This window comes from Triturus cristatus, chromosome 2_1 (genome assembly GCF_964204655.1).
Source record: "Triturus cristatus chromosome 2_1, aTriCri1.1, whole genome shotgun sequence".
Taxonomy (NCBI): Eukaryota; Metazoa; Chordata; class Amphibia; order Caudata; family Salamandridae; genus Triturus; species Triturus cristatus.
The window spans coordinates 23,700,573-23,720,955 of NC_140581.1; the positions used below are offsets into that span (position 1 = coordinate 23,700,573).

General features: G+C 46.9%; 1 protein-coding gene across 7 annotated transcripts in view; it reads right to left on the reverse strand.

The window, feature by feature from the left end:
• Positions 1-20,383, reverse strand: part of LOC146863633 (uncharacterized) — a 337,769-nt gene that overhangs the window by 228,285 nt on the left and 89,101 nt on the right. For 6 of the 7 annotated variants that reach the window (XM_085627702.1, XM_085627701.1, XM_085627705.1 and 3 more), the window contains exon 4: positions 14,784-15,920. The exons of the other annotated variant lie outside the window; for it this stretch is intronic. In XM_085627702.1, coding sequence (XP_085483828.1) covers positions 14,784-15,920 — 1,137 coding nt within the window. The remainder of the gene's footprint in view (positions 1-14,783; positions 15,921-20,383) is intronic. 7 annotated transcript variants of the gene reach the window in all.

The window sequence follows — 20,383 nt, forward strand, 5'->3', positions numbered from 1 at the left end:
TATTGAAGTACCAGTGACCTGCACTTGCTGCAAATGTTGAAGATGCAATGCAGCACAACAATGTATGTTGGCAGAGAAGGACTGGCTCTAGATGGCAGCGCAGCCCGCGCAGCTCTGATTTACTAAGATTTCACGCAACGCAGCGCAGCATGCAAACTCCAAGGACAAGCACAGTGCAGTACAATATCTACAAGATTTGCGGGCTGCTAGTGTCTTCCACTCCCCTGGCACTGACAGGCTGCCTTGCATAATGCACATCCTCACACCATGGACATGGAAGAGGGGCCACAATCTTGTGTAGAATGGTTACTGGTGACGTACCCTCAGTACTATGCGTAGACAACTGCAGAAGGTCAGATGCATCGGATATCTGCACTGAACTGCACCACACTGCACCCCACTTGCAATGCATTTCTGGGGCAAACTAATGCATCACCCCTTGTTTGCCGCTGCATTCAGTGTGTGCTCGTTTTTTAAAGCAAATTCTGATTAGAACCCCATCTTAGTTTAGAGGCTTTGCGTCAAGAACTCTGGTTGTTTGCGCTGATCCAGTCCCAGGAAAAGCGTCTCAAGGCAAAGTGGTACTAAGAGCGTATAGCTTTGTGAAACCAGCACCTTTGCACTGTAAAACCCTTTGTGTGCTGGACAGTAAATCACTCCTGCTGCTTGGCACCATTTTGTGTCGCAGTAGCGCTGGCACAAAGTCTTGGTAAACCTCAGTCCACGTACAGTGCCTTTACGCTGGTCGAGAGCTTTCGTTAGAAGTGAACAGCATTACATGTGTAGCGCCTAGACTCAACTGACCTTGAAGCCAAACAAAGATTCATGAAAGTTTCACTTCACAAGTTATCCAAGAGACAAAATGAGACATTAAAGCATTTTACTTCAGCTCAGTTATTTTTTTGGCATTTTGCATTCAGTACCCAATTTAGTGTTGCCCATTTCATTGACCTTAGAAGAATGAATGATTGAGTTAAAATTTACACAGATCCACACTTCTGCCTTTGCAGATTGCATGTAGATGTTTGCAGCAGGCGCATAACCCAATGAACTGTTTTACAAAGACTGGAAAAAATGACCTGCAGCTTCCACAGGGGTCTCTGCTGACAAATGGTAGAAGGAAGGATTTCTGTACATAAGAGTGTGGAACACGTCAAGGCTGTCCTCTGTCTCCATTGATAGCTGGCTTACTAATAGGGCAGTTGCTGGTACCCATAAGTCGGTATATATAAGGATTTAACAATAGGGGTGTTACAAATTAAGGGCTTCATTTAGCCCCAGCCCACCGGCCCAACAGAGTCTGGACCCCCATAAATAAAGTGCATTCTCATGTTGGTGAGAAATCTATGCCAGCTGACGAGGCAAGAGCACTTTTGGTGAAAATGCAATGATAGCCATCACGGCCGGCCTAGGTTGACCGGTCGCTCTTCTAGTCTACTTGTTTTACAGAAACGAACACCCAAAGTGGCCAGAGCTTCATCCTGGAAAATAATTAGAAATGTTCCTTACTTGTTGGGAGTTTTCTCCCAGTAGCTAGGTGAAATTTTAGCATTTTCTCTCTTCACCACTTCTGTGCCTTGTATGGTGGCCCCAAATCGAAAAACACGACGTTGGAAGGCTCTTCCTAAATAAGCCAGGCCCTCCGGCACTGCTCAGCTAGGGTCCTGGGGCTGCCTGCAAAGGGTTCTGACAGTCAGAGCTAGCAGTCCTGGGGCTGCCTGCAAAGGGTTCCGACAGTCAGAGCTTGGGGTCTTGGGGCTGCCTGCAACAGGCTCTGACATTCATAGGTAGGGGTCCTGGGGCTGCCTATCAAGTGTTCTGACAGTCAGAGCTTGGGGTCTTGGGGCTGCCTGCAAAGAGGTCTGACACTTTCTCCTCAAGAATTGGGGAAGAAGGCAGACCACTGTGTCAAAACAAGGGTAACCACAACTGCCACTGGTGGAGTTGACCAAACGAAAGAGACCAAAAAGACACCTCCCCAAGGTAGAGATGGAGGTCAAAAAGTTAAAACTAAACGAGAGTCATCTAAAGGCCCCCACAAACCTGCGCAGGTGGGTGGGCACAGAAACTCTTCACAGGCTAAGGGTGGGAACCAAGGAAGAACTGGGATCCCAAAAAGGCTTGGTGTCATGATTGTAAGGCTCTTGTACACCGACCTGGAGACCCTCACAGTAAAAACAAAAAGAATGCCTCTTGTACACCTGCAGTAAATGCATTGGTGAGTCTCCAGATGGGATCACAGGAGGGCCCTAGACATGTCAGGGAAACTGCTGAGGCAACTCTAGTCCCAGAGGGTGGAGTGAATATAGCTACCCTGGCTGCTTGGCCTAGTATCCAACATAGGGATTCTACCATGTATTATGTGAATATACATGCACCCATGTGTGTGCTGCTATTTTTATTTTTAATTGAAGTGTTTAGTCATACGTGAAAAATGGTGCAAAAGGATCAGAGCTCCTCTCAACTTGTGGGAAGGGCAATGTTTCAAAAAATTGTAAAATACCCCTCACACACTGAAACCTGATTCAGTGTCATGCTTCATCATTGGGGTCTTCCCGCCCCTCTACGGGACGGGGCGTGCTATGACTTACGTAGACGCAGGAGCACTTAATTCAGTGATTGGTGAGTATGTGTAGTGCGTGGGATCGTGAAAAGAAAAAGGGAGATGGTTAAAAATTCTCTAGCTAGTGGAACGAAAATACTTTATTGTCTTCCCTGGCTGAGAATAGTAAAAATGGGGAGGTGCAGATGGTGTACTATAATGAGTCACCTCCTACAAGGTCGACATGTTGAAATTTTAAAGATTCCTGCTGGTAAATGGACCCAAACAGGGTTCATTTTGATCCACTTCCTGTTGGAACGATTAACACTGAATCGGTTGAAAAAGCAAGCATATATCGGTTTGTTTTGAGGCTTATTTTGGAGGAGTTTCAAAAGGCAGCCAAATGGAGGTCGAATTCAAAGGAATTATTAAACAAAAAATAAAAACAAATTGTTGCACTAGAGATGCACGGATGGAGTCATCACAGATGTGCATTCATGTATGTGGGTTTTTTGAAATAACACGGGGGGCCTAATTGATGAAAAATGGAAAACCTAAGGAAAAAAAAGTGTAAATAATAAATCCCAGCAGTAGAACGCTAGAGGCTGGAAAAATATTAACTGGAACATTTTTCTGTCAGAAGATAAGGATTGAAAAGCAAAAACCATGTATATTTAAAAATATATATATATAATTTCTTTATTCGGCTTTGCACATTGGAAAACCATAAAAGCAACAATTAATAGTACATTTTCACACATAAAAATCAACTTATAAAAATAGAGTTTTAAAACACACAATAATTAATATTCTAAAATCATAGAATCAAATTATTTCATTCTAGAATCAATGTAGTTTTTACAAATTTTTCCTGTGCTTCATAATTAATTTAAAAAAATTAAGAACATGATAGCAAACCGATTCAGTTTCCAACAGTTGAAGGCGTAACATTGCAGGGCGACATTGTCTGAGACCCCAACGCCTTAATAGTGGTAGTAGCCATATTTTCCGGTGTGGATGATGGAATTTACAAAACAATATTGTGTGTAAATTGGACTGTATTGATTCCTCATCACAAGGACAAACAGTGAGACTTAAGTCCCACCTATTTCTCTCGGGAAATGCTACTAATCTGTAAAAGAAATCTAATCTGAATCTTGTCAGTAGCATTCTATCATATGTACTGATTTGAAGTGTTAGATAAGGGTGAATGGAGGAGGTGGTCTGGATACTGTTAGCATGGAGGACCGAGGATTTTGTTGAATCAGAGATCAGCCTCAAGGACTCTAGATGACTCAGAGCCATTAGTTTCAACTCTCTCTTTGGTAGATCAATAATATCTTCAGGTTCAAGATAGTATTTCTCCATACCAAGATCTTTAAAAAAGTTTCTAACATACCGGAGCCAGGTTATCTTTTTTGTTTGATCAAAAGCCATTAAATCCGCCACGATTGCCTGTGTCAACGCATTCTTGTCAGAGATCCAAATGCGGCGCCAAAGCAATAGTAGTTGGATCATTATTAGGTCCTTTAAATACGGAATTCCCAGTTCCAAGTGAGATGCGTAAATTGATGTATGTCTTGGTGTTGCTAGAAGGAATCTGAGGAAAGTATTTTCTGCCACCTGAAGGGCGCTAACGTCTACATGTCCCCAGACACCTGCCCCATATAGCGCTATAGCCTGACACTTTGCGGTATAAATTTTTAAAAGCTCCGTCGGTGCCCTCCTCCCCAGTCTCTGAGAGAAGCCCATCAGGGCCACTTTGGCTCTTTTAAAAAGATGACACCTAGCTTCTACAGCTGGCCGCCAATTTAGCCTTTCGTCAATCATGATACCCAAATACGGGTACTAGGCAGTTACCTCCAGTTTTTGGTTTTTAAGATAAATATCCTTTACTCGTTTTTTCCCACTGCCTGCTACCATAACAAACGTTTTTTTTACGTTCACGAGTAGGTCCAGACCACCCATAAAATCCACGTACTTGTTCAGGGAGGTCTGTAATTCGCGTGGGGTACGCGCCAAAATGACCGCGTCATCTGCATAAAGCAGAGCGGGAATCAGGCGCTGTTTTATCCGTGGGAGATCCAAGCCCCCCCTCAACATCGCTTCTTCCAGACCATTAGTGTACAAAGAGAAAAGAAAGGGGGCCAGGACACACCCTTGCCTGACTCCGCGCTCCACTCCAAAAGACGCTGTCAGCTCCCCCTTCACGCCATAGCGCACCCTCGCCGAGGCTTTGGAATAAAGCTCTCTTAGAAAGTCTAAGAGGGGGGGGCTCCACGCCCATTTGTCTCAAGACCATCCAGAGTTTAGCATGTGACACGCAGTCAAAGGCAGCGGACAGGTCTACATACACCATGTAGACCGTGTCCTTCTTTGCTTGGATATATTTACCCATTATTAAACTAAGATTAAGGGCCTGCTCCACTGTTCCAAAACCCTCCCGAAAACCAAATTGGAGATCAGAAATAATGCCTCCCTTTTCAGCCCACTGCCGTAGTCGCTCTAGCACAACCCTGCCAACGACTTTGCCCAGAGAATCCAGTAATGAGATAGGTCGATAGCATTTGGGGTCTTGACGGTCCCCCTTTTTAAAAATTGGGACCATAATAGACTTGGTCCAGGATTTTATCAGACCCACTTTTGCGGCTGCGGTACACACTCTGGTAAGAATGGGGGCCCAGAGATCCTGATTAAATTTAAAAAGATCCACTGGGACCCCATCAGGGCCTGGGGCTTTACCGTTTTTACTTAGTTCCAGTGCCACTAGTACCTCAGAAATGTCAAAATACAATGATATTGGATATTCAACTGTTGGATAAATGATATCTGTTCCAACTGGATTTGCTGTGTTTTTAAAAATTTTGGCAAAATGGGAAACCCACATGTCTTCCTCTATGGCCACTTCTATCTTAGGACTGTTATTGTCTAATAGATAGGGGGATTTAACTGTTCGCCAGAAGGCCTCACTGTTTTTAGAGACAGCACTAGTGTGCAGATCATCCCATAATTTCTGTTTTAATTCTTGTATTCTTTTTTTGCGTGCCTGTCCGTATTGCTGTCTAAGGAGATGAATCTGTTCCGAATCTCTATTTGGTTTTTTTAGGGCCACCTTTAATTTAGTTAGGGCCACTGTACAGCTATGATTGAACCACCCTCTGGTAGTCGAATTCGAATTCGGTAATTTTACTGCTAGAAGTCCCTTAATTTTCACTAATATTTGTGAGAAGTTTTTTAGGACTTCTTCATCCGTTACTGATAGGTCCAGGCATTTAGTTATGTTTAAGTATGCCTCCTTTACCAATTTGTCAGTAATTACAACAGGATTGATCTTCTCCCACTTTAAGGTATATCCATTTTGCTTACCTAGCTCCAGTTTATTCTGGGCAAGAGTTTTAGATATGACGGCTGTTAGGGGTTGAGAGTTAATTAAATGAAGATCCATCCTCAAGGCAGAGTGATTGCTTAATGTGTTAGTCAGGACCTCAAAGGAGCTGGCTCTGCACAACAATCCAGGCGACAAAAGGATAAAGTCGACTGTAGTTTTGCAACCCCTTCCCACATAGGTTGGTTGCAAAAATTGTGAGCCTCCACTTGGCTCATTTGCTATTGAAAGTCCAGAACGGATAGTACATTATTCATAGCAATCCCAACCTTATTGTGGGCGAAATGCATGAGGGGAGCATCATATTCGTCGACTATCCCACAGCAATTTTTTCCATTTTGTGGGCATGGATGCAGATTAAAATCTCCTCCCCATAGAAGATGAACCACCCCTTTTCTTGCCTTAGTTTGAAGACGATGGATTAATTTCGCCTGAATGTCAAGGAGAAGAGTCAAAAATTGATCTTCCTCTAGGTTATTGTAGAGATTAAGCACAAGGATAGACTCTTTCTTTTTAAAAGAGAGAGAAAGTAATTGAAAATTCGAATCATAATCAACCATAGAAGCTTTTAGATGGTTCAAGGTATTTGCAATATACATAGTCAGCCCTCCCTTGGGTCTACCTACACCACTGCCCAGAGCTGGGACGAAATAAGTTTTATAACCCAAAAGGTGGAGCTCCGTGGTAGACCACGTCTCCTGTAAACAGATGATATTACCCTGCTCCAAGAAGTTCGAAGCAGTCCCGTCCTCGATTTTGGGGCGAAGGCCCGCAACATTCCAGGAAAGGATAGATAAGGGCTGTAGTTCTGTATTAATCGCCAGAGATTCGTCGCCCGCAGCAGTGAGTTTTACTTTGGACGCTAAATGGGGTGGCTTAGGGTTAATAGGTTCGGTCGCCGTTGATGGTCAATCGACCATTTCAAGGCCGCTAAACCTGTTCATCGTCGGGATAGTGAACCAAGGATCCCTACGAGGCAGCTCTCTATAGGCCCTCCTCTGTATGTTCTGACCCCATTCATCCCAACCTCCTCCCTGATGACATGTCCCCACTGTATACCAAGAACTGTCATGGTCGTGGTGACGAGGGCCCACTATTTGTCTTAGGTTGCCATTTTCACTATAACCAGAAGCTACTACCTCCCAGGGGGCTATAATAGTTATTCAAAGGATTATTACGATGTTAAGAAGGATAAAAAAAGGAGAGTCGCTTGGTGCCTATACCTCCTTTTAGGCTCGAGTGCTCCCAAGAGCAGATATGATCTACCACTCAAGGGTCATCCAATGTAATCACAATGCAGTCTCCTGATATTCATTTTCTGCCATTTCCTACCCAGGGGATCCTACGTGCCATCAAGATCTTACATGACCGAGTTGGTGGAATAGGACGATTAATGTTTAGCCAGTGTCGTACTTTATTTATCAAAGACCACGTGGGTTCTGTGTTATGTTCCACCAGCTCGGGCACGCCTGTCATTACAACTACAAAAGGGCATGCTTCCGGTGGCATATCAACAGTAAGTCTAGCTTCAGGAGGTCCCCCGGGGCCCCCCCCCGTTGGATACTGGGGCCGGAGTTTTTAGAACAGGTGTTTTTGAAGCCCGAGTTTTGGGCACAGATTTTTTAGGTTCCAGGGTTGTGGGCACCGGTGTTGTTTCTAACGGAGGATTACCCTGGGATAAGGTTAAGGCAACGCTAGTGGAAGATTTTGCTGCCCTGTTGGTATTTAATATTTCACAGGGTATTGATTTAGGTGTTACATCTATTTAAAAATAGAGTGTGTGTACACTCAGGTTTAAAGAATTATAGTTTCTCTAAATATGAAAGAAATAGGAAGAAACCCAGTTTCCAAGGGCATAAACCTCCTATTTGTTCAGTATTAGTTATGGGGGTGATTGTAGTACTGTATACTCCTTATGAGTCTGGCAACTTTTTGGTTGATCGTTAGTTGCCAGGGGATTCATGTGTTAGATTGTGTATACATCAGAGCTGGTTCCAAGGAATTTCATCGTTCAGGCCTTTCTCATGAATCCTCAAACGGAACACCCACCGTTGTTCTTTTTCGAACAAATACCTTTCGTTCTGGATTTGTTTGATTACTGTCCACGAGAGATCTTCCCACTTATGGCCTTTTTCCAAAAAATGGGCTGCCATTTTGGTGGTACTCTTTTTGCATTTAATGTTACTTTTGTGTTCCCCTATCCTTACCTTGACGGGGCGTGTGGTCAATTGTACGTATTCCAAAAGACACAGGCGCGTAATCAGATAAACCACATTTTTTGAATTGCATGTTGTGAATCTTCTTTGGTCCCATTTGGTTCCATCTTGGAACAAGATTTCTTTGCTTTTCTTAGTTAGTTTGCACACATTGCACATTCCACAGGGATGATGCCCAGAGATTGGGGGCATTAAAGTGGTTTGCATTGTCTGTTCTTCACTTCTTTCTTTTGGTCTGATGTGTACCACCAAATCACGGATACTCTTACCTCTTCTATGAGAGAAGATAGGTTTTGGTAGATTGATGCTTTCACTGTTGAGGATTCACCAGTGTTTGTTTACTATTTTTGATACCATTGGAGTTTGTGTTGAAAGTTGTTATACATACTGGGCGGTTCTCTTCCTCCTTATGGATTTTGGGTTCCAAAAGGCTGTCTCTGCAATTGTTGCGTGCCCTTTTCCATGCATTGTCAATCACCTTTTTAGGATATTGGCATTTTTCCAGTTTCTTTTTCAGATCGTATGATTGTTTTTTTAAATCTTCGATTTCCATGCAGTTGCTTCGTAGGCGTAGGAATTGCCCATAAGGGAGGTTGTCGCGGAGATGTCGAGGGTGGAATGTATTTTACAATAGTAGGCAGTTTTGGGAGGTTTCTTTGAAATGAGTAGTAGTTGTTAGTTTTCCCTCTTTTGCATATATGTTTAGATCAAGGAAGACAAGTTTTTAATTTGAGATAGTGCTTGTGAATCTCAAAAATTGGTCTTGGCAGTTCAACCATGTTAGGAAACGTCTGGCGGTGGTTTCATCTCCTTCCCAGATGATCAATATGTCATCTATATATCATTTCCATATATGTATATGGTTACGAAATGGATTGTTGGGATTGAGGATCTTCTGTTTTTCAAGTTGATGCACATAGAGACCAGCTATGCTAGGAGCAAAGGTGCTCCCCATGCTGGTCCCGTGTTTTTGCAAATAGAGAGTGTTTCGGTATTCAAAGAAATGTTCTTTGAGTGCTAATTGGCAGCACTCCATAATCATGTTTCTCGGTGTCTGGTAGTCCCAATCATTTCGAACAGGACATCTTCTATGATGTTGAGGGTCTTGTTGTGGGGAAGGCTCGTATATAAGCTCTCCACATCACAACTTATCAATAATTCTCTTTCTGGGTCAAATGTTTGCCCTGCTAACAATTGCAGGACGTCTTTGGTGTCTTTCAGGTACGTGGAAGTTTGTTGTACAAGTGGTCTTAAGAAAGCGTCTGCAAATTTAGAGACTGGTTCCAAAATGGATCCAATTCCAGACACTATTGGACGTCCCGGTGGGGAGACCAGATTTTTGTGGATTTTTGGTATAGTGTACAGGTAAGGTGTTCTTGGCGAAGTCGTGGTTAGAAAATCCCCTTCCTTTTTAGATATCCACCCATGTGATTGTGCCTCTTCCACCAAACTTGCTATTTTCACTCGTATTTGCTCCGTGGGGTCCTGGTTGAGGACCTCGTAGTTCCTTTCATCGTGAAGGAGGCGTCGGCACTCTTGGTCATACTTCTCGGCTGATTGTATTACAATCGCCCCTCCTTTATCGGCTGGTTTTATTTCCAATTCCGGTTTGTTTGCTAGTTCTCTGATTGCCTCATTTTCCTCTCTGGTGATATTGTGAAAGACCCTGCTAGTTGCTGGATCTATTTCTTCCAGATCTTTCATGACAGCTTTTTCGAAGGCGATCATTTCTACTGGTAGATTGGCTTTGGGTGGACTGAAAGTAGATTTTGGTCTCAAACCAGTGCCTCCATCCTGCTGGTCATTTTGTTTGTCTTTGAAAAAGATTTGTAACTTAAGTCTCCTCATGAATTCTTTCATCTCTTTGCATCCTTTTTCTAGGACTCTGATCTGTGCCGGTGTTATAATGTGGTTTGTAAGGTTGACTACCAGATTCATTTCTTGCTGGTTGAGGCCCCTGTCATGCTCCTTGTTGCCATCCGGATTTGTTCTTCATTTTGTGGAGCCCAGTGAACATTGTTCCCTCTCCGGTTCCTCCCTCTGTTTCTCCCTTGGTGTAGCCCTAAAAAATGGGGCTGTTCATAAAAGCCACAAGAAGGTACTTCCTTTGGTGATCGCGCTTCTTCCAGCATGTAAGTAGGACAATGGCATGTCCCTAAAAAAGCCAAAGAGACCACGCTTGTTTGTTTAAAAACCACCTTTGCGTTAAAACCTTGTTTTTCCTCCTGTTCTTTTAAAATACCCACAGTGTCTATTTGAAGGCGCCCTACGCCGCTCATGTGAGCTCATGGAGCGATAACGATTAAATTCTAAAGTATGTATTATTATGGCACGTCCTTTTGAGAGCATGAATACCATTTTTTTTAAAAAAGACACATCATGAGATCACAGTTTAAAAGGACAAGTGCACAGAGTTTTGCCAAACATCTCCCATTTTTTCCAAGGCTCGTCATGGGAGTATGAATGCGAGTGCTCGTTTGCTGTGAACATTAATCTGTAACCTTGTGAGGCACAATAGAAGTGTACAAATACTTTCTTTATGTATGAACGTATTGTAACATAAGATGTATCTTGCTAGGAGATACATATGTATGATAGAATGTTGAATAAATGTGATACTGGGCACTAGAAATCACAAGGAGTGTTATTTCAGATGATTTAAGAGTAGAGGATATTTACCAAATGGTACCATTACCTACAACAGAGTTGCACAAGAGAAATATATCACAAAAAAGCTTAAAACTTTCCACGTGATGGTGATGTGATTAGATAAAAATAAATGATGAAAGCCATGATTTATCCAAAATATTTTCTTTTCAGGTTCTTAAGATATACAAGTGGTATATTTTTCTACTCCCATAACAGGGAACAAAGGACATTGTTTGTGACTATCAGACATATGTACATTTATTCTATCACCCATTGAGGTGTAACAGGGATCGTTTTTTTGGTCCTGAGGAAGAAAGCCAAGGGGATGGCTTCTGAAACATGTCGACCTTGTAGGAGGTGACTCATTATAGTACACCATCTACACCTCCCCACTTTTACTATTCTCAGCCAGGGAAGACAATAAAGTATTTTCGTTCCACTAGCCAGAGAATTTTTAACCATCTCACTTTTTCTTTTCACGATCCCACACACTAAACATACTCACCAATCACTGAATTAAGTGCTCCTGCGTCTACGTAAGTCGTAGCACGCCCCATCCCGTAGAGGGGTGAGAAGACCCCAATGATGAAGCGTGACACTGAATCAGGTTTCAGTGTGTGAGGGGTATTTTACAATTTTTTAAAACATTGCCCTTCACACAAATTGAGAGAAGGAGCTCTGATCCTTTTGCACCATTTTTCACGTATGACTAAACACTTCAAATAAAAATAAAAATAGCAGCACACACATGGGTGCATGTATATTCACATAATACATGGTAGAATCCCTATGTTGGATAACAGTATCAAGAGGAGGACGATTCTACCTTTTTCCTCTTCACTCCCTCCTTTGATTTTTTGATTATGCTTGGCCTAGTAATCTGAAAAATACAGACAAGAGCCACATATAAATTAGGTTAGAGTTGAATCTGTGAGACACTGGCGCCAGTGTCACCAAGGTGACTAGGCAACTGGTGTCCCTTGATTCGTTCTTGCCTGCAGAGACTTATACAGTCCTCACTGCTGACAATCAGGCACATTGGTGTTGGTGTCCTTGGATGGGGCATGGTTTCTGGCCACACACGGGTGGTGGTTTCTTCTGCAATTCCTGTAGAGTGTCTGCTTGCCAATTATTTTGAGTCCTCAGCATGGGCTGAGGTTGAAAGAAAATCCCATGCAGCCATGCTGGGTATACCTGAATGGATGGGCGCGGGGACACACTGGCTGAGTGTAACCAGGCGCTTGACATAACGTAAACACAAGAGCTCAGTGCAGAACCCAGGGTGAAAAAGATGTGTTGGAGCCTGAGAATATGGACCAACCTTCCAGGAGAAAGGGCAAGAAGTCTGGGAAATGAACCTCTAAATAGATGCCAGATCAAATCCCCTCTCCTCAAGGAGAAGGCTTGTCAGCCCCAGAGAGAACTAAACCCCAGGAGCTTGGGCCTTACACATCAGAGCTCTTGGGCACAGGGGGACCCTCTAGAGAATATCTGTGCCAGGGGAAGAGAACCCGACCCATTCTTGAAAGTAAAGGCATCAAGCTGCTGCTCAGGAAAAGGAAGTGTCAGTGGTTCCCACAGGACCTATTGGCAGGACGGACTCCATTATACTGAGACCAGATACTCCAAACCTGGTGCCAACAGGAGAGTAATAGTGCCTCCGCAGGTTAAAGAGTTTAATTGGCCCATGACATTCTCCTAGTTTGGCCTCTTGAACAGACTAAAACTTGGAGTAGGTTGTTGAACCACTTCTACTGGCCAGGGCTATCCCAGAAGGTGAAGGAGCTTTGTAACTCCTGTGCTACCTGTCAAGCCAATGACAAAACAGTTGGCCACCTAAAGGTCACACTTAATGCCACTTCCAGTGGCTTGGGTACCTTTGAGAGGGTTGGGATTGACTTTGTTGGTCCCCTTGACCCACAGGCAGCATCAGAAAAACAATTTATACTGGTGGTAGTGGATCATGCCGCCAGGTATCCTGAGGCCATTCCCCTGAGGACCAGCAATTCCTGTGCAGTGATTAGAGCCCTCCTTGGTGTTTTTCCTAAAGGTTGGTTTTCCAAAGGAGATAATATCTGACAGAGATACAAACTTCATGTCTGCATACTTAATACATATGTAGACTGAGTGTGGAGTGACCTATAAGTTCACTTCCCCATATCATCCACAGGCAAATAGGCTTGTTGAAAGCTTTAACAAGACCCTGAAAGTTGTGATTGGTAGACTCCCTGCAAAGCTCAGAGTAACATGGGATGTCTTGATACTATGCCTGTTTTTTTATACAGAGAGGTGCTACGGAAGGGGGTAGGGGTTTCCCCCATTAAACTTCTGTTTAGTTATCCTGTAAGGGGACCATTTTATCTTGTGAAGGAAGGATGGACGAGACCTCTCAAAGAACCTAAGCAGGATATTGTGGATTATGTGCTTGGCCTTCGGTCCAGGATGGCTGAACACATAAAAAAACCTGGAGGCCAGCTAACGGGCCTAAAAGCTATGGTATGAACAAAAGTCTGGCATGATGGAGTTCCAACCCGGGCAGAAGGCATGGGTTTTGGAGCATGTGGCTCCTAGGGCCCTCCAGGACAAATTGACTCGGCCCTACAATATCCTTGAGAGAAAAGGGGAGGTCACATACTTGGAGGGACCATTGCACTTGCAGGAACCCCATGAGGGTCATCCATGTGTACCGCCTTCAATCCTATAATGGCAGGAATGAACTGACCATGCTCATGGTCACAGATGAGGATCAGGAAACAGAGCATGAACCTCTCCCTGACCTCCACTCAATCAATCCTAAAGATGGGTCAGTTGCAGGAGTGGTCTTATCAGACACTCTCACTCGCCCAACAGCAGAATAATCACAGACAATTCCTAAATCAGTTTGCTGAGCTCTTCTCCTTGACCCCCGGCCAGACTAACTGGTATACAAAAAACATCATTAAGTCTACTCCTTTTGTCTCTTTTGATTATTTTTAGAGACTTGGAACCCCCCTCACTCACCTACATAGTAGGTGACATGCTTCATCATTGGGTTCCCAAGCTGGTAGCCGAATGCCCTTAGGGTGTGCTGTGACACCTGATTACAGTGGAGCTGGTTGTTTTTTTTCTTCTGCCCATTATAATCTACAGCATTTGGCAACTTGTCAGCCCACCTAAGCCATTGGCTTGCTTCACTGTGAGTGACAACATTTTGCCCATTCACAGAACCACATCAACACACAAATCACTTCCTTTAAGTGCCAGGGGCGTCTGTTGCAATGTGGGCTTTTTGAGACCATATGCTATTTATGTTTTTTGACATTTATTCTAGGTTGATGAGGGCTCGGCAGCTTCTCAAAGAATAGCGTTTTGGAAAAACCTTGAAAAAACAAAACAAGCATTGGAAAAACCAAAAAGCAGGCTGCCAAAGCCAAACCTATTGGCTTTGCAAATGCTTGTTAATAAATGTTGCTCTGCACTGCTTCCTCCCCTTTGCACAGCAAAACAACTTTGGTTGCTGCGCAGTGTTACACTAAAAAATAAAAGATCTACTCTTGGTGTGAAGGACCCCTTATTGGGTGGCTCCTGTCTTCGATACATAAGCCGCAGTCACCCATCTACATATCACAGACAGGAGTCAAGGCCTCTTTATTAAACCATTCACTGGAATGACTGGCAACCAGGTGATATTCTCCTTGCAGAAGTAATTACAGTTTGTATTAGTGGGAAACACAAATTTCTCGAATAAACAAAAGAGAAATGTAGTTCTTAAAAATATCTTGTTTTTCCTGTGATCTGCTAAAACAGAAAAACCCTCACCCAGACAACTGTAAGCAAAACCATATGTAATAAAAGTAACTCAAGAAAGACGAGCAATAGACTAGACTGAAATACCCCCCATACAGCATGACCTGGTCCTGCTGACAATGGTTGGAGGGTCTACCTGGCCTTAATTCCCATAAAACTGCAGGTTTACCTGGCGCTGCAGTGGCTGGAATGAGTGGCGCCATACCTGCGGGTGAGCGTGAGAAGGCGGCACCTAAGTGGCAATTTATCCAATCAAGTCTTGTCTGTAGGGTCGAGACAAACATCTGTTTTTGAACAGTTACTGTCTCTTTGATTGCGTCTTGATCCTTGGAGATCCCTGTTTGCAGCTTCTGGTGCTCCACCTGGAAGGTAGGATTTGAGTGGTCCATGCTGATGAGCCTTCCCAAGGCGCTCACGCGGTCCATCAGGTAGCGCTGGGACACCTCGCAGTAGGTAGCCGTGATCACGTTGACTAGGTGGGCAATGTCACTGACTTTGGATGCTTGTTTATACAACAAGTCCTTCACAGAGGCATCAGAAGGGTAGCTGGGAATGCCCTGCAAGGATTTAACCGTCTCCACCAAGTTGTGGATGGACTGGTTGAGAAGATGGACAGCAGTGGAGTTCCTCATAGAAGGCTCGCGACCCATTGACTGCATGTAGACAGTGGTCAGGTTCTTTAAGGAGTGCTTTTGATACGCTGAAGACTTGTTTGAAGTCTCCGTTCTTACAGTTACATTCATCGAGGTTTGGTTCAGGTCGCTTCTCATCATCTTGCTCGCCTTTCTTGAGTTCCTGTAAGCTTCCATCACTTCCTGCATAAGACGATTGGCTGATCTAAATCCTGCTCCCGCAGACTGAGCCAATGATGTGCATTCTTTGGATACACCGAGCAGTCTCTCAAGTTGACTTGGGAGCAGGGTGTTAATTAGCGAAGGTCTCTGGAACAAAACCCACACTATGTTTACACTGGCTTTTGGTATGGAGGCCGAAAGAAGCCTGATCTGGTCCATGTTTTTGTTTGCCGTGTTGAAAGCAGACCAGGCAGTGTGGCTGACCTGCATTAAGGAAGCAGCAAAGGACTGTGGGTATTTCATGTATTTGAAGCCACCTGTCGGCGGCTGCAGGGTGATCGCAAAGTCTTCTTGGGCTGATGAGAGCTTGGCCAGTTCTGCTAGGACGGCGATGGAACGCGGGGCAGCCGTTAGGAACTCCTCTAATTTGGCGATAGGTGTCATCATCACCGCAGCATCCCCCGTCACATCCTTGGCTGTGCGGACACCTTTGACCGTCACACTGAGATTAGCAGCTGCTGCTTTGCAATGCACTTCCTTCCTGTTTCCTAGAGAAGCGTTCAAAGAATATATATTTTAATAATATCAAAAGAGTTAGTCATTAAAAGACAATATGCTGAGGAACAACTGAAGAAGAGATCAAAACAGTTCAAGCAATGTACAAGGTGCATGCATGGCACGAGCTGATACAAGACGAGTGGAGACGCCACCCTGGGAAATTTGTGACCCACTAAAGTCAGTACTGTGAGCATCTCTCTTGAATTATACTTACTAACCAACAGATATATCACCAGCCCTACGCGCCCTTCACACCATCACCTTCAGCCATTACATGGCATAGAGCCTTTGGTCTACTGTAGTAGTACCCACCACCCTACAAGGCTCCAGCCTCACTCTACTGAAGGCTGTCATCCATTAAGCCACCTGAGTTACCACAAGGCACTTAAACACAACTCCCCCCCCCCTTGTAGAGGAAGTGGCCATCCCTTCCAGACTGCATAGAAAGACTCACTGCATAAGGCTATCTTGCAGCCAGTCTGTGGTTGTTATGAGTTAACACACACAACCCTTCACTGCCTGGATGAGGATCAAGACAGTGACCAAGGAAATACCCCAACAAAAAGCATTCTTTATCTTTGCTCCAAACTCTAGAAAGATCCTTCTTTAAGGGCCAATGTGCACAACTTATCAATCCCCGGCTGGGGATCAAAAAGGGTGACCAAGGAAAGACCCCTACAAGAAGCAGTCTCCATCTGTGCTCCCAGGCTCTTGAAACACCCTCGACTATGGTTCAATGAGCACAGTCTGTCACTGCCAGACTAAGGCTCAAGAGGGTGACCAAGGACAGACCCCAACAAGAAGCATTCTCCATCTTTGCCCCTTGAAGGAAGTAGCCCTTAGGGGCCACCCGGGTTACTTACAACCACCTGCTATGCCTTCCCAAGAATTAAGAGTTCGTCAGACAGTAGAGAATACAGACAAGCTTTAATAAGAATACTCTGCCAAGAACAAACAACCTGCCCTCCCTGGTCGGACCCCGGCAGCAGGCCGAAGCCCAAGCCGCGGGCGACCAATCGGGAACCCACTTATTATATTGGGAGAATGACCTCCTGTACAGAGAACAGTGGTCTGCCGAGCTAGGGTCAGCCCGGGTGCTGGTGGTACCCCTACGCTTTCGAGACTTCCTCCTGGGCTTGGCCCATGATGTACCCCTGGCCGGCCACTTGGGCCAGGACAAGACCTACCACCACCTAGTAACGCACTTTTATTGGCCAAAAATGCGAGCCCACGTAGAGGCCCACTGCAAGTCCTGCCCCACGTGCCAGGCCAGTGGTAAAAGTGGAGGGAAGCGCAAGGCTCCCCTCCAACCATTCCCAGTCGTCAGTACTCCCTTCGAGCGGGTCGGAATTGACATCGTGGGGCCCCTGGATCCCAAGACCGCCCAGGGTCACCACTTTATCCTCGTCCTAGTGGACCATGCCACACGATACCCGGAGGCCATCCCCCTCCGCACCGTCACGGCCCCCGCGGTGGGCCGGGCATTAATGGGGATCTTCTCCCGGGTAGGGTTCCCCCGAGAGGTCGTGAGCGACCGAGGCACCAATTTTATCTCAAAATATATGAGATCCCTGTGGCAACAATGTGGAGTATCTTAGAAATTCACTACCCCTTACCATCCCCAAGGCAATGGCCTAGTGGAACGGTTTAACTGGACTCTGAAGGGGATGATCATGGGTCTCGAGGAGCCCCTGCGGCGTAAGTGGGACGTCCTTCTCCCCGCCTCCTGTTCGCCTACAGGGAAGTCCCCCAGAAGTCCTTGGGGTTCAGCCCGTTTGAATTACTGTATGGGCACCCAGTCAGAGGTCCCCTGAGCCTGGTCAAAGAGGGATGGGAGACGGCACCCCGGGACCCACCGCAGGATGTGTTCCGGTACCTGTTGACTCTCCGGAACCAGACTCGGAAATTCCGAGAGCTCGCCGAGGCCAACCACGAGGCGAGCCAGGAAGAAATGAAGCGCTGGTACGACCAGAACGCCACTCTGGTCGAGTTTCAGCCCGGCCAGCAGGTCTGGGTGATGGCCCCAGTGAAGCCGTGCGCCCTCCAAGACAAATGGACCGGGCCCTTCAAAGTGGTAGAACGAAAAAGTCAGGTTACATACGTGGTGGACTTCCAGTCCCCTCGGAACCCCCTTCGGGTCCTCCACGTGAACCGCCTCAAGCCTCACTTCGTGCAGACGGAGTTGAGCTTGCTCCTGGCCACAGATGACGGGGCAGAAGAGGAAACGGAGCCTCTCCCTGACCTCCTGCGGGCCAAAGAAAAGGACGGCTCCATGAAGGGGGTGATCCTCTCCCCCTCCCTCAAACCCCAACAACACGAGGACTGCCGCCGGCTCTTGGGGCAGTTGTCCGACCTGTTCTCCCTCATCCCCAAGGTCACCGACTGGTGCGTCCACGACGTGGACACCGGAGACAGCCCACCGGTACGGCACCGAGCCTACCGCGTCCCCGACCGAGTCCGGGCCTGCATCCAGGCGGAGGTCTCGAAGATGTTATCTCTAGGGGTGATCGAGCCCACAGACAGTCCTTGGGCCAGCCCGGTGGTACTAGTCCTGAAAGCAGCTGCCCCTGGTGTTGCCCCCGAACTACGGTTCTGCATGGACTACCGGGGGCTCAATGCGGTCACCCGAGCCGACGCTCACCCTATCCCCCGCGCAGATGAGCTCATGGACCGCCTTGGGTCTGCTCATTTTCTCAGCACCTTCGATTTGACCTGCGGATACTGGCAAATTGCGCTCACAGAAGGAGCCAAGGAGCGGTCCGCCTTCTCCACCCCGGATGGGCATTATCGCTTCAGAGTGATGCCCTTCGGGATGAAAAATGCCCCGGCCACCTTTCAGAGACTGGTGAATAGAGTCCTGGCCGGGCTGGAAGAGTTCAGCGCCGCCTATCTGGACGATATTGCGGTATTCAGTTCCGAATGGGGTGAGCACCTCCGGAGGGTCTTGAGGGCCCTGCGCCAAGCCGGCCTCACAGTGAAAGCCAGCAAATGCCAGATTGGGCAAGGATCGGTGGTCTACCTGGGGCACCAGGTCGGCAGCGGGCAGGTCGCCCCCCTCCAACCTAAGATTGACGCCATCCTGGCCTGGTAACCACCAACCACCCAAACCGAAGTCCGCTCATTTCTGGGCCTCACTGGTTACTACCGGAGGTTCATCCCAGGTTACGGCAGCCTCGTAGGACCCCTCATGGAGCTCACGTCCAAAAGACAACCTAAAAAGGTGCAGTGGACCCCTGCCTGCCAGGAGGCGTTCGACGTCCTGAAACTTGCCATGTGTACAGCCCCTGTGCTCCAAGCCCCCGATTACTCCAAAGAGTTTGTGGTGCAAACGGATGCTTCCAAGCATGGCATTGGAGCCGTCCTATCCCAGCTCAATGAGAAGGGCCTGGATCAGCCCGTGGCCTTCATTAGCCGAAGGTTACTGCCCCGGGAGCAACGATGGAGCACCATTGAACACGAGGCGTTCGCCGTAGTCTGGGCTCTAAAGAAACTGCGACCCTACCTCTTCGGAACCCACTTCCGAGTCCAGACGGATCATCGACCTTTACGGTGGCTCATGCAGATGAGGGGAGGTCAATCTCCCTTCAGGGGATGGACTTCACAGTAGAGCATCGCCCTGGCACCGACCACGCCAACGCTGACGGCCTCTCCAGATTCTTCCGCCTCAGCGAAGAGAACCCCCAAGAGGATGGGTAGTTTTCTTCAGCCTTCAGCTGGGGGGGACGCGTGTTGGAACCGGCCTCGTGGCGTGGCCCATCCAGACCCGTAGCGACACCAGACTGACCTCCACACCCCACACGACCCTGATTAACGCAGCCTACCCGACCCACGTCCTTCCCTCCATCTTCCCGACACCGGGCACCCTTCCCCCTCCATCGGCCTCGCGGCCTCCAGTGACCAGGCCCCGCACCCCAGATGGCCACCCTCGACCCAAGCGCAACCCAGGCCTAGTCGCGCCATGCCGGCTGGGGGGAGAGAGAGCTCCTGGTGAGCAGGAGAGGGAGGAGTAGTTTCACTCACACCTGGCCTCCTCTCAAGAGATAGTTTTGATCACCCGTCCGGCCACCCTGAGGGCTGGCTCCACGCCTGCTGCGTGTCTGGGATCCCTCCCGACCCCGCCTTAAAAGGATCAAAGGGCCGCATGGCAGGAACCCCCAACAAACGACCCCCAGGCGCTAAGACCCCTGCCCGTGAGGACTCCGGACATCAAAGAGGAGTCGACCTATAACAAGGGATGCTCTGGGACCCTCGGCAGTTGAATACTGGAACGAAACGAGCCCTGCTGACGTGGTCGCGGCTGAAAGAACATCCTCCCAAGGTCCGACGGACCTCCTGGAACCTCGGTGAGCCCTGCAGACAGCGTCGCGGCTCCACCCGGCAGAGACGGACTTCTGCCTAAAACATTCGAGCCCTGCTGACGTGGTCGCGGCTCCCCCTGCATCCTTGAGAACTC